The sequence below is a fragment of the Notechis scutatus genome, chromosome 1 (assembly GCF_049901735.1).
Source record: "Notechis scutatus isolate UNSWTSFEM ecotype Mainland chromosome 1, rNotScu1.2, whole genome shotgun sequence".
Taxonomy (NCBI): Eukaryota; Metazoa; Chordata; class Lepidosauria; order Squamata; family Elapidae; genus Notechis; species Notechis scutatus.
The window spans coordinates 233613421-233630094 of NC_142009.1; the positions used below are offsets into that span (position 1 = coordinate 233613421).

Sequence of the window (16674 nt, forward strand, 5' to 3'; positions counted from 1 at the left end):
TTCCTGGGCATAACCAAGAATCTAAAGATGGGTGAGCCTCAGAGGAATGTTAAGTAGAGGTTGTGAATCAATAGACATTTTGTAAAACATCGCTCAAGAAGCCCCAAATGGCAAGGGAAAGCAGAAGAGCTTGGTAAGTGAGTTTTGAGTTATTTTATTATCCTTCTATATTGGTAGCAAATGCAAGTACTGTATCTCTGTAATAATATAAGTGGACTATATCTTCCTCCTTTGCTAAGTGAAAGAAAGTTAACATATTCGGTTATTATAATAAAAGCTTGGTTAAGAAATATCTGAGGATACAGCAGCAATCTTGTATCCCAGATCTGAAGCAATATTCAGATTGTTTCAAATCTAGAATAGGTGCATTGTTTATGCATTTTATTAAGCAGAGATTAGTACAATATATCCTGATCCAGTTTCAACACTGCAGTGCATCACATTTATTTAGTAAAGGAAAGAATAACACAGATGTTTCTGAATCAGAATCAGAATAGAATTGGGTACCTTGGAGGTCTTCTAATCCAGCCCCCTGCTAAAGTGGTAGACCTTACACCATTTCAGACAAGTGGCTGTCCAGTCTCTTCCTAAAAGCCTCCAGTGATGAAGCACTTACTACTTCTGGAGGCAAGCTGTTCCACTGGTTAATTGTTCCCACTGTTAGGAAATTTCTCCTTAATTCCAGGTTGCTTCTTTCCTAGATTAGTTTCCATCTGTTTGACTTGCCCAAAATTGCCCTTAACTGTACGTTAAGGAAGTTATTCAGTTAAAGCTGCAGGCCCATTTAAGTCATGACTATTTAGAGCAGGGGTGTCAAACTCGCATCATCATGGCGGTGTCACGGTGACATATCAGGACTTTTTTCCCCTTCGCTAAAACCGGGTGAGGGCGGAGCCAGCATGTAACACATCCAGCCTGAGGGCCGCGAGTTTGACAACTCTGATTTAGAGAAAATAGATTTTGGGTCCAAATTACGTTTGCAGTAGATTCTATTATCTCCTATCGCTAGTTTTGAAAAACTCTGAGATTGCAGTTGGAAGTTACCACCTTTCACTCTAAACCAGCAGTTCCCAACCTTTGCGGCTTGGAGGCCAGCCTGGGGAAGTAGAGGGGAACCAGTCCATGTGAGAGGCAGGCCGGCACACATGTGCACAGCTTAACTCCTGAGAGCAGTGAGGCATACGTGCATGTGTGCCAGTCCACCGCTCATACGGCCCGGTTGCAAATAGGCCACAGCCTGGTAGTGGACTGTGGCCCAGAGGTTGGGGACCCCTGTTCTAAACAGTCAAGGATTTTCTTTTCTACTTGATAACAACAGCTCTTCTCAAGGACATTTCCAGGGAGAGAATAAAGAGTGTCAAAGAGGCAAGATGGCTGCCACTACCACATAATGAAAGCTAAAATACTTTATGTGTCAGCTTCACTTTTTTTTTGAACAGCACTGCAAGCACATACCCCTAATTCTTCTGCTTCAGATACTATTCTGTACAATTTTATACCTTCAAGTGTATATTACAGAGTTCTCTCTCCCTCTCCCCCTCCCTCTCTTTCTTTCTCTCTCTCTTTTATTTAGGTTAGAATAAATCATAGGTTGAAAAGTGACCCAGATTAAAATAATTACTTATATTAACATTGAAATGTAGAGAAGACTAGTGCGCTGCCTCAGTTCTGTACTTAAATAGCAACTACCGGTAATCCTCGACCTATGACCACAATTGATCCCCAAATTTCTGTTGGTAAGCAAAACAGCTGTAAGCAAGATTTTATGGCCTTTCTTGCCACAGTTGTTAAGTGAGTAACCACAGTTGTTAACTGACACAGTTGAAAAGTAAATCTTGCTTCCACATTAAATTTGCTTGTCAGAAGGTCGCAAAAGGTGATCACGTGACCCCAGGACCCTGAAACCGTTATAAATATGAACTGGTTGCCAAGCGTCCAAATTTTGATCACATGACAATGGGGATAGTCATAAATGTGGAAAATGGTAATACGTCACTTTTTTCAGTGCCATTGTAACTTCAAACAGCCACTAAATGAATGGTTGTAAATCAAGGACTATTTGTATAAAGAGAAATTGACATCAGCAACATGTAAGGAACCAAATAGGACTCTAAGGAAGATTTGAGGGCTTGCTCCTAAGTAATCTAAGAGAGCACCCTCCCACACCAATACCAAACCATTAGAATTATTCAATGGGCCTTGACCTTGTCGTCTACATTAACTAAAAAAATGCCCAAGTGACAAATGTTCTTATTCTGACATGCCTTTTAGATATTTCTGACTTGCCTCAGCCTCACTTAGCAAATATAGTCAATTGGGGAAGACTTTTGTAAAAGACTCTCCACCTATTGTGTCAATGCATGATAAAACATTTTATTAGTTCGTTTTCTGGCTTATAGATTAACAATGCGATCTTTTAAAACGTTATTAAGAAGAAAATACCATTAAGTTCAATGGGGAATCTAACTCTTGGTTGAGATAATTTATTATTGAACTTAAATTACACCTTTGTTAAAAATAAAATAAAATAAACCCTCCCATTGATTTTCTGCATATGCCAGATTGATTAAATTCCATTAACTATTCATTTCAAGATTTCTTGTCCTGGGATCTCACCATAAATAAAACATAAAAAAGATCAGCTTAAAAAATCTGTTTTAGCTAATATATCTTGTTATTAATCCTATAGATAGAAACATATTAGCAAGTAATTTGAAAGAAACAAGGCTATCTTTATAAATACAAATCAGTTTCCAGAAGCATAATAATAATAATTTTTTATTAGGCTACCTTTTTTACCTGCTTTCTTTGAGTTCTGCATGTCTGCTTACCCAAAATGTGTGCAGATCCCACAGAATATAAGAAAGCTAGGGAGGAAAATAAAGAGAGAAGTGTGAGGCAGAGCAGAGACAGAACAATTCAGCCTCAAGTTTATGAAGGACACCAAGGATGAACATCTGCAGCATTTTCTGAGAAAGGAGTCCTAGGCTTGATTAATGCTTTGCTGTAGTGAACTAGATGACCCAGATCAGAAGCCGGTAGAGGTTTTGTATTGTGCAGTGCTTGAGTTATACCCAACTCTTGTTTCCCCCTCACTTTTTGTCCTCAGCATCCTCTGGGAACAGTCTGTAAGCCAAATAGTCCATGGATTCCTGAGCCAGCTTGGAAAGGTGAAGGACACCTGTAATCACCAAAGCAATGAGCACCAATGGTAGCACCACACTCCACATTGTGGCGAGGATGTTGTAGCATTTGGCTTTGGAACTATAGCGATGAGCAGCTTCCAGATCCCCAGTCACCTTCTGATCCCGAGCCTTCAAAGGAAAAAAATGTAATATTTGAAAACATATTTTTGAATACATATAGTTTATATAAACCACTTTATATAAACTTGCTGTCATGTTAAATGTTTGTGCTCTTCCCCTGTCTTCCAAAGTACAAATGGCACAGTTTCGGGGAAGAATGCTGACAAAAAAAAAAAAAAAACCAGAATCCACGTTAACAATTCTGTTTAGTGATGTGCTGCTACATTTCATACATCTCAGTTCAATCCCATCTAACTTGTGGAAGGCTAATCTAATGCAGAAATCCCAAAGAGGCAGCAGGAGAAATCAATTCATGTCCTTAATCTTGGTAGACCAGCAGTTAAACATCCTTTAATTTTAACCAGAATAGGAACATGGCATGTCTTCCTTCCAGGGAAAAACCACATGAAATTGTTCTCTACAATTTGCCCACACACTCTAAATAGTTCCTAGAGGGTTTTTTTTTTCCCCATCTGTGCTTCGACTGATTCCAATTGCTTGTAAATCACTACCTCTGTTATCATGCTATGCTGTTTTTAATCTCACATTTTCACAAAGCACAGAACGCAGCCTCTTAAACATAACTACCATTTATTCATCACCAGATGGCAAAGATACTGGTGCAAAGGTTGCCTTATAAATTCTCTGCTGATTCTTGCTCATGCTATCATGTAGTCCTTTTCAGTAAGTGAGCCTAAACTAGTTTCATTGCAAATAACACCTCCCAAAATAACTAACATAAATAAGGATTGATCGCATTGTAGCCTAGTCTTTCCCACATCAACATGTTCCTCTGTCTCTTTGTTCTTTCCAAAAGCTCCCTAGTAGGGACCATCTCAGGTAAACAGTCAAACCCCAATGCAACTCTCAATATAGAATAATATCAAAAAAAATATCCTACCTTGACAGAATAGGCAAGAGCTACAAAGCCCAGGCAGCAGATATTCATATAGAGGGTGTTGAAGACTGACCAAATCATATAGTCCTGGGGGACCACAGGAGGCCTGACAGGGATGATAGTGGGAGAAGGTTCCTTCTCATGGGGTGTCATGGGCAAGCAGATTTTGCAAAAGTGCAGAGAAAGAAAGAGGAAATGCAGTTTCCCAGTAAGATTAGCCTGTGAGGGAGCCAGACTAGGGAAGCCTTTTATATAGTTCCTGGCTAAGGCACATTTTCATCTCCGTCTATTTATATAGCAAAGAAATTACAGCTCTAGTTTGACTGTGGTTATCAGAAATGCCTTGCTAGGACTAAAAGAAATATTTGGTTTTCATGGCTGCCCTCTCTCACTTGGGCAAGGAATGCTTTTTATATATCACTGTGGTTGTTACGGCACTACTCTCCACAATGGAGGCACGTGGCACAAAGGCAAAAGATCGAAAGGTTACACGGTGCCACTTTCTCACTTCAGGGTCTTTCTGTGAATGACAGAGGAACATACAGCAAAGGGATCTTGAAGTCATTTGCATTGCCTCTTCTCGTTTTTGTGTCTTCTCTTGCCCCATTGTTTATTTCCTGAGTTTTGCCCACAAACACTGCAGAAGTGGCCCTAGACTTCTGTGAACTTGTAATGTTTACCTAAGATTGGCAACTGACCTGACAGTTCTGTTGCAGTAAAACCAAAACCGCATACGTCTGTAGAGATCCTCAGTTATCCAGATCATGGTTCTCCCAAAGGTGCTTTTTTTCAGGAGGCAACTGGACTTTCTTGTTTTTTCTTTTGAAGATGTTTCACTTCTCATCCAAGAAGCTTCTTCAGTTCTGACTGGATGATGGGGAATGAAAGGATTTAGACTCTTTACAGACAGTTGGATATTTGCATCTTTTTAGAAGGTCTTTGAGGCACTTGGAGGTTTAACTGTGTCCTCAGGGTCACCTGAGGAGTGGTCCTGGTTCCTATAGTCTGCAAATCCATTCCTACTCTCACACCATTCAAAGGGCATTCATTTCAAATTGTATAGTAGGATGTAAATGTCAAGCTGTCTGCAAGGAATATAAATCCTTCCATTCCCCACTATCCTGTCAAAGCTGAAGAAGCTTCTTGGATGAGAAGAGAAACGTCTTCAAAAGAAAAATCAAGAAAGTCCAGTTGCCTCCTGAAAAAAAAGTACCTGTGGGACAAAATTGCACATCTTCACACATACAAAAGTGATTTCATTTGATTTATTCCTAAGGTTGTTCACATAAGCTTAAAAGCAGCCCCATGTCCTATCCCAGAACCTACAGAAAGAGGCAGGCCTATATGCAGGGGTGGGATTCCAATTTTTTAACAACCGGTTCTGTGGGCGTAGCTTAGTTGGTGGGCGTGGTCAACTCAACATCACTCACATCGAGGCACGCATCTCTTCGCCTGGCCTCTCATGACTGTGGGGATGCTGCAACAGTCATAAGTGTGAAAAATGGTCATAAGTCACTTTTTTCAGTGCCATTGTAACTTTGAATGGTCACTCCACACAAGCAAAGTACCAGCAAAGAAGGGGAAAAAAACTCCAGAGAAGTTTCTGAGACAGGAAGTCTAGTCCTGCCAAGAATGTAATAAGGGTTAATGGAGAGGCAGTTTCTGTAAGCAAAACCAGAATGTTTACTTCCTGCCTTCCTTACAGGATTAGGCCAGTAATTTCTTCTAACCGGTTCTCCGAACTGCTTAGAATGTTAACAACTGGTTCTAGCGAATAGGTGCAAACTGGTAGAATCCCACCCCTGCCTATATGTTTCCCTAAATGCTAGCAAGTTGGAGCCATATCTCAGGATTCTGGGAAGACTATTCCATAGGATAGGTGCAATGATAGGAAAGTCACAACTCCTAGCTCATATAAGATGATGTTGCTTAATTGATGAGATCCAGAGCACGATAACCATGTCCAGCTGATAGGATGGGTTGAAATAAGTTCCAGAGAGCTTGCAAGCAACCTGTTTTCCCATTGGACAGAAGTCTTGCCTCATTCCTCTTCCTGGCTTTTGAATTTCAGCAATCCTGAGTAGGTCCTTTAAGAGGAAAACTGACTTGCCAGCCTTGCCTTTCCCACTGAGTAACCCACCAGAGAAGCAGGCTGAGAGAAATCTGATTAGTTCTCCTCTCTTTTTAGCTGTGGACAAAGTGACATGAAAAATACAGGCTATTTAGGATTTCTTTCCCTTTTATTTCCTTTGTGTGTTGAATGGGAAGTGAAGGGATTTTGGTTAGTAAAGTTGAAACAATGACATAGTCAGCACTCTTGCATTGCCTTCCAGTTTCTGCAGTCTAAACGTATGCATTTTGTTAAAAGTTTCTTGCTCTATTCCTGGTTAGAAGCATAGGGCAAGTCTTCATGTCTCACTTTCACAGTTCCAAATGGAATTGTTAATATAGAAAGAATGATATCTTGGTAACTGGATAATTTCACTGTTCCAAATGACACTTCATTTATTTTGAACATGATCAGATAAATGTTTATAATAAGTATTGGGAACCTGAATGGAATTAGCAACTTAATTTTTTTCTTTCAGAGAGGGCAAGTCTTGTTACTTAAGACTAGCAGTGAATCAGGTAGTAAAGGAACTATGTTTTGGCAAACTGTTTCTGATCAGTGAGAGGGAGAACCCCCATTTGCTCATTCCAGTCTATGTATTTTCAAGATTGCAGTGAAAACTGCTTTGGAGGGATTGGGGAATGGATATCATGTCCTGTGGAAGTGCCCTATTGAATGTAGATTGTATAATATAGACAAGATGGAGGGACAAACCAGATATTACTCATTTTCTGGTTCTAAGGCTATGCCATTCCTAGATCCCAACTTCTTTTCCAGAACCTATGCACTGGCTAAAGCTGTAGGGTTCATCTCTGGACTTCCCATGAAAAGGGGACCAAGGTGAGAAACCAGTTAGCTTTTAACTTTCCTACAAAGAAGAATTGTCAAGTACAAAAATGGTAGTCTTCTTCCCTGATGAGGAAACATTGGCCTGTCTGACTAGTCTCCAGCTCTTTTAGCTATAGTTTGTTCAAGTGAGAATATATACTTCAAGCTAGCCTTAAACTGGAATCATGGGGGAATCTTAAAAAGCAAGCCTTTTTAAATTCAGAAAAAGAAGGCAGTAGTGCCCATGAGAAATGCCAAAAAGGTAAGATGGAGGGCATGTCTTCATGATGCAGGCCCCTCCCCCCTTTTTAGTATGTACTGCATTGAGCAACTTAGCAATGGTTCATCTTTTTATAATAATGCTTTTGTTTGACATGTCTTAAAGAAAATATTTTAATAAAATCTTTGCTGTGTCAATCTTGCATATCTGGTGCTGATTATTAATCACCCTTGAAAAATGAACAAGTTGCCCAGAAAAAAAAATATTTAAATCAGAAAAAAAGTCAGTAAAGAAATCACATAATATTGAAAAGGAGACCCATCATTAGTATTGGAAAATATTAAACTAATGCACTTATTTGATTTTGGAATAAGATTAAATTGTGGGGAAGACCTCAAAAGCTTTAACCCCAACACAATCCCTATATTTTCCATTTCATTTGCCTATTTTCATTTTTTCTCATCTTTCTCCAACCATCCATCTCTCTCTCCACCCCACCTTTTCCTCCTTCCATCCCTTATCCCACAATTGAAGCTAATACTTCAATATAATACATACACAAAATGCTGGCCAGAATAAAAAAAATATTACCCAGGAGATTTGATCTTACTTTCCTTTAGGCCAGGGATGGGGAACCATGTCTCTTTTCTGACTTGTGGACTTCAACTCCCAGAATTCCTGAGTCAGCATGAAGTTGACGTCCACAAGTCAGAAAAGGGACCATGGTTCCCCACCCCTGCTTTAGTCATAGGTTTCTTGCAAGATTTGTAATGGCCACATGGTGGAGTCACAGCTGAAAGAAGAGAGGTTGGTGGAATGTGCTCGTGCTGTGAGGAATAGAACAGTTACTATGGAGCATATATCCTATCTTTAAAACATCACATCTCTTCTTTTTTTGGAGCAGTGATAGTAGGATTCTTTAACATCCTTTCCTCCAGTCTGATTTATCTGAATGAAATCATGCCAAACTTTTATTAATCTCACAAGAGAAAAGGCAAGTGTAACTGTTGTACTAGTCTGGAAGTATTAGCAATTGTGGGTATGTGATTTAATCAAACATATGATATATGGGGATAATCCCTCAGTCCTAACCTTGCTCTTCTATTTTGTAAAAAGAGCCAACCTGTGTTTTATTCTCTTAGGCCCTTGAGTGTGTGGATACCTCCCCTCCCACTGCACTAATCAGACCTCCACATATCATATCCATATCAGGTTGCCACAATACAAGAAGGATTTGAAGCACTGGAAAGAGTGCAGAGAAGAGCCACAAAGATAGTAAGGGGCTTGGAGGCTAAATTCTATGAAGAACAGTTAAAGGAACTGGGTAAGTTTAGCTTAAAGAAACAAAGGCCAAAGGGAGTCACAAGAGCAGTCTTCCAATACCTGAAGGGCTGTCAAAGAAGTGGGGTGCAGATTTATGCTCCGTAGTGTTCAAGGGAAGGACAAGAACCAATGGATAGAAGCTTTAGAGGAAGATCCAAACTCAAAATGAGGAATTTTCTGGAACAGCCTCTCTCTTGGGAGTCTATCACTGGCGTTTTGGAGCAAAGATCGGAAGGTCCTTGGATGGACTGAGGATTCCTGCCTGCGTGAGGGTTTGACTAGACCTCCTTTCTACACAGATTCTATCATTTTAGCTTGTTCGTGTTCTTGTATATTGCTGGTGGGATTCATGGCATACTTTGCTGGAAAGACCTGTTGGAACTTGCTGTTCGCTCAAGTTTTTCTTTAGCACTTCAGTTTTTAAAGTTGTTAAGGGGATTACGAGTAGGTACTTGGTTTATCAAGAATCTTTTAGTTTGTGTGTTAAGAGCTGTAAATGCTATTCAATGTACTATAATGTGTTAATTTACAAGACATGGTGTTGGCAAAGAAATTTTGAGGATTTCCCAATCAGGAATCTCTCCCCTGGACAGGCTGGACAGTCCTCCCACTATTTCCCATCCTATGTAATTTTTAAATTTATTTGCAGACAACCAGGAAAAAAGAAAATATAAACTTTTAAATATTGGAGTGGAATGGAGGGAATCCATGTTCTGGATTGCAAAGTGAGACTTTTGGGTGCAGACAACATAGTTAGCAAAACGGTTATGGCCACCTTCTTGATTTTTTTAACCATCTGGAGCCAGCCTGGCAAGGCTACCAGATCATCTGGACAATCGCTTAAATTGAATTATTTCTCTCTTTGCTTCAATCCAGGACTTATCCAGTTTTGCTGTTTGAGATTTGCTCTGCATCCCATCATTTTACATGTCCAGAACCTCTGAAATCATGTTAATGTAAAGCACAAGGAAGAAGATTGTAACAGATATGGCAGTTCTCTTATCAAAGTGACCATGGGTAAAGCAGATCTTAAGTCCACAACCAATAGAAAACATTTGGAAGAGACTCAGACAGGCTCTTTTCCTAATGAACAGGAGTATAAGAGGGGAAAGATACAGCACATTCAGGCTTGCAAGTTTCTCTTCTTATATAGACAATCCCAATAAAAATAGCCTTCCTGTGGAATTGGTTTTCTGCTCTGGTCTACCTAATGGGGCTAACATTCATTATGTGGATTATCTAAAACTAAAACAAGCAAACATTCCAGATTTTGTTCCATCCATATCCTAGTCATCCTGGAACAGATCAGCTTAACTTTGAGAATACATTTTCTGTTTTATGCACATCCTTTGCTTATTCAAAGCAGTGGTACAAATGATTCCCTCTCTTTGGAACATCATCCTCAGAGATTACATTGACCCAAATGTTGACGCTCTTTCACAAGGCCCTGAAGACCTGGTTCTGCCAATGGGCCTGGGGAACCCAGAGTAAGGAGGAGCCCATGAAGGGGCTTGTCTGATTGCTTGTTGTCACAAGGGGGTGGGGTGGGAATTTATTGTTTTTTATTCTTTTTGTGTTGGTTTTTTATTGTTTGTAAGCCTCCCAGATTCAGAGAGTGAGTAGGCAGTAAATCTTCTAAGTAAATAAATGCTCCCCTCCCCATAAAAGGCAATGACCTCAAATTGGTTTCCACAGTGCATGGGTATGGCCTCTTACGTATTCCAAGAAATTAGTTCAAGAAGGAAGCAATTGTCGATCTCTGCCAAGAACTGGAGACTTCAATCAATAAACCATGTTACTCACTCTTGTAGAGTGGAAATTGAAGAGTTTATTGCTGTGTTCACAATCAGGGCAACAATTGTAACAATGGATGTCCGTGTAAAGTCAGTGTTGAAAAGAGTTAACTCCCAACATTGTTTTATCCATCCCTGCCCAATTACCTCCGCCCCACCCTAATCCGCCCATTATCATATTACGTTCCTCCCTTCACCCTAGCTCCCATTAGTATCCTAAATAACAATGATCACTTTGCTTTAAAACCAGCACTGTGTTAAAGCCAAACATTGCAAAAGAAATATCTATCTGTATTATCTGAGTTCCAAGGCTACACAGCCCTCCCACATTCCGAAGTTGGCTTCTGAGGCTGTGAAATGTCACCCACAGCCCTCCCTTCCTTCTCTGCTGGTCTGGTTTGGCTGCCTGCCAAGTTGCAATGCCGGATTCGAAGTGCAGATCAGGGATTCATAGCTATCAGGGATTCACAGCTCGAAGGCACAGCTGTAATGTCGGGCTTCAGGATGCTGGTAATATGTAGAGCCCGACAGCAATAATCACTAACTAAGCAATAATTACATGAGAAGAGTAATACAGGGATGTATTCAACTGTATTGGCACTTACTATATAGCACTTCCTTTGGCCCATCTTTGTTGCTGAAAATGCCCAATTGAGGGCAGACCTGTACCAGCAAATGAGAGGAACAAAGGCTGTGGCTTGCTAAAGTATTAATACACAGAATATTATTCCCATTTAATGCCTGATTTCTCCTACATGCTTATATTTAAAAAAAGGATTGTGATCCAAACCATTCACCCCCACTCCCCCATTAAGCTGAAGTATGGGACAATTTTCATCCAACCTCCAACTTTTCCTTCTTGGAGAGGGCTTGCAGCTCCCAAGGGTTCTGGAAGCAGCTCATTGGAGTCAAGCTAGGATAAGGTACAGAGACTATATTGATTGCACTTGTAGATGATCCCTGTTATGCCAGCTGCACTAACTCCCAGTAGGAGTCTGCATGCAAGTCAAGATGCTTGTTGTCATCTTTAAATCCTGATATGGCATGGGATCAATACTAGCAGTGGGATGAGACAGTTCTTCAAGTAGCCTGGATTCAATCATGCCAGTTCTAAGTTTGGTTCTCATCTCACTTCAAACTGAGGAAATTAGTTATGAACACTTGAAATCAAAGCTATTCCCAATTCAGGGAAGATACATGCAATAAAGAATGTATAAAAGGAGATTACAACAATTAAGCCAATTGTGGTTGGTCTCATATCATAGAAAGGAGACAGAAATAAATTCAGAAGTTCAACTAATTGTATAGAAGATGGGGTATATTATAAGCTCACAAAAGTTGCCACCATTCCTGTTAAAAGAAATTCCTAAAACCTGATTAAGAGGCAAAGCACTACAGTAATAACAGAAAACTTTCAGAATAATTTTTATGCTTTTTGTCAATTATTTGAATTTCAAAATAACTAATACCTCAACTAGTGTCCCATGATTCCTCCATTTATCCTAAGTATACAAAGTAAAATATTATAAATGCAAAATTAACATTTTCTAGTGCACAAAAACTTACACAATTACTTGGGAATTTAATGTTTTAACATAGAAATCAGTGTTCAGTTATTGGGATGTGACTGCTTTTCTTTAGAAAAATTGCTTTGAATACCACTGGCTGTACTGAATTGAATTTTGTTTGCTTGGTCTTAAGTCTCTCGTGAACTCTGTCAAGTTGTCATGGAAGTCTGGAGTTCTGCAGAATTCAGTTGAAAAACTCTATTCTAGAATCTGAATGTCTCCTGCTGTCAATATGGCAAGCTATATTAAACTGCACAGAATCCTTCTTTTGACAAGGGAAAATATACATGAGACAGAAAAGTGATGCAGCAATAGGCAGTAAAAATGTTTGATGATGATATCCTGGGTGAATAACTTGTTTTTCATTGACCTGGCTGTAATAATTGGGGTTTCTCCCTCATTTCTCGGAACAATTTAAGAATATCTCCTGAACTTAAAATTATTGCAACGAAACAAGTAACAGTAATTCCAATGCCTATAAGACAGGCAGCAATGTTCAGGAATCTGGCTTTCTTCCCATAGGTAGCCGCGCTTTCAGGATCTCCAATAACTTTACGATCCCTTGCCTGAAAAGGATAAAATGAAAAGAAAATTAAATCTTAAGGCATATTAATACCAGTTATAAACCTCAAATTATCTACATATGACTGCTGTGAAAATTAATGCTATGTTCAATCAAATAGCAAAGTTCCGGCCTTTCATATCTTTGTTCATATTTTACCCTTGGGGGGTGTTACACTCGGAAACAGATCTAAAACAGTATTTGTCCATGTTATTTTTGCTTCTTTTTATTCCATTTCCATGCTAAGACTATATTTTGTTTGTTAATATGTTTATAACTCTGAATTGTATGGATGCAAAGTGTTGGGAGTGTAGTGTATTAATATCATCAGTAAATAATCCACTCTTTTGAAGACAGGTGATAGCAACACATTGGGGTCAAGTCTTTCTATGGTGGTTTGACATTGAAATGAGACACAGGGAACTGTCTCTGAGAAAATGCCAACCCTGAGAGAACTCAGGTAGCAGTATTTATTGAGAAAAAACACAAGCAAAAATACAGTATGCATATTCAGAAAACAATGACCTCAACAGGAGATTACTTCACCAGCATGAGAACACACAATCTTGGAAAGTCCCAGATGTTACCTTGCTAGGATGAGATCATACAGCCACGGAAAGTCTCATGGGAAAGTTTGGAAAGTCCCATGAGAAAGCACAACTGTGTATCTTGTACCTTGAACTTTCACCCATTTTCCTATTCCTTCTAAACTGGCAGAATCAAAACAGAATGAGGCACTCTGAGCAAAGATACTCCTACCCCCACCAAGAATGCCCACATCTTCCTAGACTTACTGCTAGTTATACAAAGGCCTTACAGAAAATGATAAAATGATCAATAGGTTATATTACCACATTCCCTCCTTTTTATTTATTCAAAGATAAGGGTGTTTTAGTGGCATAGTACACAGTTCCCTCATGACCTGATCCCTCACGCCGGAAGACTGAGGTACACATTTGTAATAGATTAGGAATACATTGAATAAAACAACATAATAAGATACATATAGCAATAATAATAACAACCCCTTGCAATAAGGAGCGAAACCATGATCCATCAGGAAGCCAGGACCACAGACTGTCCCAGAATGATGCATTAAACCCATCAGCTCCAGATTGATGCTGAGCAATACGATCTTCCATGTCCTGAACAGTTTTTGTAATGTTTGGCTCATAATTATGTATAAAAACACAACAATGTGAATGAATTAAAGCACAAACTCCTCCTTGAGCAGCTAACATAATATCTAAAGCATATCGATTTTGCAAAGTAACTGTACAATTTCAGACATTTCTACATTAATCATCTTAATATTCTTTATAGTATCATTAAACATAGCAACAGTAAAATTATTTAAAATATGAATATCTCTATAGTTCATAGCAATTCCCAAAGGTGGGATAAGACCTCGAGAAATTTGTGTCCATAGATTACCTCCCATGGTTAGACCTGATTCAGCTCACGCTTGTTGCGGATTCTGCCTTCCGGCAACTGATCCAGTTTATAAATTACAGGTATTACATACCCCAATGTGCATATCCCAGACCAATTCCTGGGAACCTCCCGATACCCACTCGGAAACAGATCTAAAACAGTATTTGTCCATGTTATTTTTGCTTCTTTTTATTCCATTTCCATGCTAAGACTATATTTTGTTTGTTAATATGTTTATAACTCTGAATTGTATGGATGCAAAGTGTTGGGAGTGTAGTGTATTAATATCATCAGTAAATAATCCACTCTTTTGAAGACAGGTGATAGCAACACATTGGGGTCAAGTCTTTCCTCAGAGAATCTGAGAAGACCAAAAACATTTTGGAAGACTGCTCTTCCAAAAGCACGATGCCTTTCTTTTAAATAGGACCTCATTCTAAGACCAAAATATAGTGAGACAATTCCACCATACACACCCCCTATGAATTTCATTAGCAAACAAAGTCAAAGCTGGTTTCTTCACATATTCTTGCTTGTCACACAAAAAGCTAGTGCTAGAGAGATTATTAAAGCAAATATCTCACAAATGATTGCACATTTAAACACCCCCCATCCTTTTCTCCTTATACACCCACAAAAATGTCCCATGCTGTTAAAAAAAAAAACAACAACCCCTAGATCCCTAAATTGTCTCAGCGTTCGGGAGAATGAAGTTTTCTTAAATAAGCCGGGAGGGTGGCCATATATCTCCAGCGTTAAGCAGCTTTGCCACGGAAAGTCCCGCTTATGCAATTCTGCAGAGAAAAATCCAGCCGGCGGTGCCAGGAAGAAGAAAACAGAGCCTGAAATTTCCACTTAATGGATGTGTTGACGGGGGCCTAAAAGACCCGTGGGTTGCAGCGTGGGGCAGAGCCAAAACCCAGAAAAGTAAGCGGATACTTTGAAATACTGAACGAAGCAAAGAAAGAGAGTTCCCGAAAGAAATGTTACGCGGGGTGGGGTGTGTGGAAAACTCAGATGGAATCGAAACTGCAGAAATGGGAAAGAAATGGGAAAGAAACTCACCTTGACGGAGAAGACGAGCGCGCTGAAGCTGAGACAGCAGAAGCAGTAGCCGCTCAAGAAGAAAAGGTTGAACAATGACCAGAGGAGATAGTCACTGGGCTGCTCCCCGGCGACTCTCCTCGAGGCAGGTTTGAGGTGGGCCGAGACTTCCTTCTCGTTGTCGGCGCCTTCATAGGAGCAGGGCTGCATGTGGAGGCAAACGGCGCCGGACGACATCGCTGCCCGAGAACGCCAAACTCTGCGAAGCGTCCCGCAAGCGGAGCGGGCGGGGCTGCGCCGCCAAACTCAAGGAAAGGAGAGGGCGGGGGCTACTTGAGAAATTAAACCTACCGGAGAAAACGAAATCTAGCAAGAAATCAGAAAAACGAAACCGAGCGACCCAAGCCCGGGGAGGACAATGCCGCTGGCTTTCAGCCAATAGTTTGGGAGCTGCATGAGTTTCGAAACAGCGCAGGCCTCACAACGTGCTTAAGAGCTGGTATTTCTTATCCTGCGGCAGCCCATAATAGCTTTTTGTGATGCTTGCCTAATATTAGAGCTCCAGTCTGCTTCAAACCATGTACTCCGGTGGGCAGGGCCGCGGACAAATATTGGGAAACCCTTTTTCGTCGAGACCAGATTGAGAGCAGATGCGAGCACTCCCAACGTGTATAAGTGCCCAATCGTGCCTACGGTCCCTGTCTTTTTGTCCCCATTTATTCATACCTATTTATTGTATTCTTACTCATGTTTATACTTTACACCTATTATCTTGTAAGCGATTGACAAATCAAATAAATAAAACCAACTATATAAATGTAGCTTTCAGTTTATAGGAGTCGTGGGGAAGGAACCTTTTGAGCTCGTGTCGAATGTTCGAAAACCGCCTAACTTGACTGCTGGCTTGTCAGGCCCCTTCCCCCCCTCCCGTTTTTTTTTTTTTTTAGAAAATATATTCCAATCGTATGTGGTGCTGAAACTTGAAATAATGAAAAAGTGGAATATGAGTCAAACAACTCAGATATATGTAAAATTAAACAATTTGGTTTCAGGAAAAAACTGTCCCGCAATCTACAACTCTAGGCACGCACGCCCCCAACTACCTCAATTCCAACTACTGCCGGCCTTAAATGCAAACTACTCAATGCAAGAAGCCTCGTGAATAAAATACCTGAATTTCTCATCCTCCTAAATATGGCTAACTTCGACATTATATTTGTCTGTGAAACATGGCTCAATGCATCTCTCCCCGACTCCATTACCACAGTAAGAGACTATCATGTTTACCGATCAGATCGTGAAAATCGTCGAGGAGGTGGTGTTGCTATATTCTATAAAAAATACTTACATCTAAAAAATATCCAAGTTACCCAGGAGCTTGCTCTTCCTGAAACCATCATCTGTGAACTATCCTTAAATATCACAATTCGATTCTTACTATGTTACAGAGCACCTGATTATGACATCGAACATGTAAACAAGCCAAATACATTACTAACATGGGCTGCATCCTGCCCATACCCTTTTATCCTTCTTGGTGATTTCAATCTACCTCATATTGACTGGACCCTAAATGATTGTACAACTGA

At 40.0% G+C, this 16674-nt stretch overlaps 2 protein-coding genes across 2 annotated transcripts; both read right to left on the reverse strand.

Moving 5' to 3' along the window:
• Positions 1-302: 302 nt before the first annotated feature.
• IFITM5 (interferon induced transmembrane protein 5) lies at positions 303-4449 on the reverse strand. The gene is made up of 2 exons (XM_087950696.1): positions 4207-4449; positions 303-3314 (listed from the first exon to the last, which is right to left on the reverse strand). The coding sequence occupies exons 1-2, from the start codon at positions 4354-4356 to the stop codon at positions 3093-3095; spliced, it is 372 nt and encodes a 123-aa protein (XP_087806822.1). The 5' UTR covers positions 4357-4449; the 3' UTR covers positions 303-3092.
• A 7104-nt stretch (positions 4450-11553) lies between these two features.
• Positions 11554-15475, reverse strand: LOC113431156 (interferon-induced transmembrane protein 1-like). The gene is made up of 2 exons (XM_026693509.2): positions 15107-15475; positions 11554-12611 (listed from the first exon to the last, which is right to left on the reverse strand). Exons 1-2 carry the CDS (start codon positions 15320-15322, stop codon positions 12408-12410), a joined length of 420 nt encoding a protein of 139 aa, XP_026549294.1. The 5' UTR covers positions 15323-15475; the 3' UTR covers positions 11554-12407.
• Between the last annotated feature and the right edge of the window lie 1199 nt (positions 15476-16674).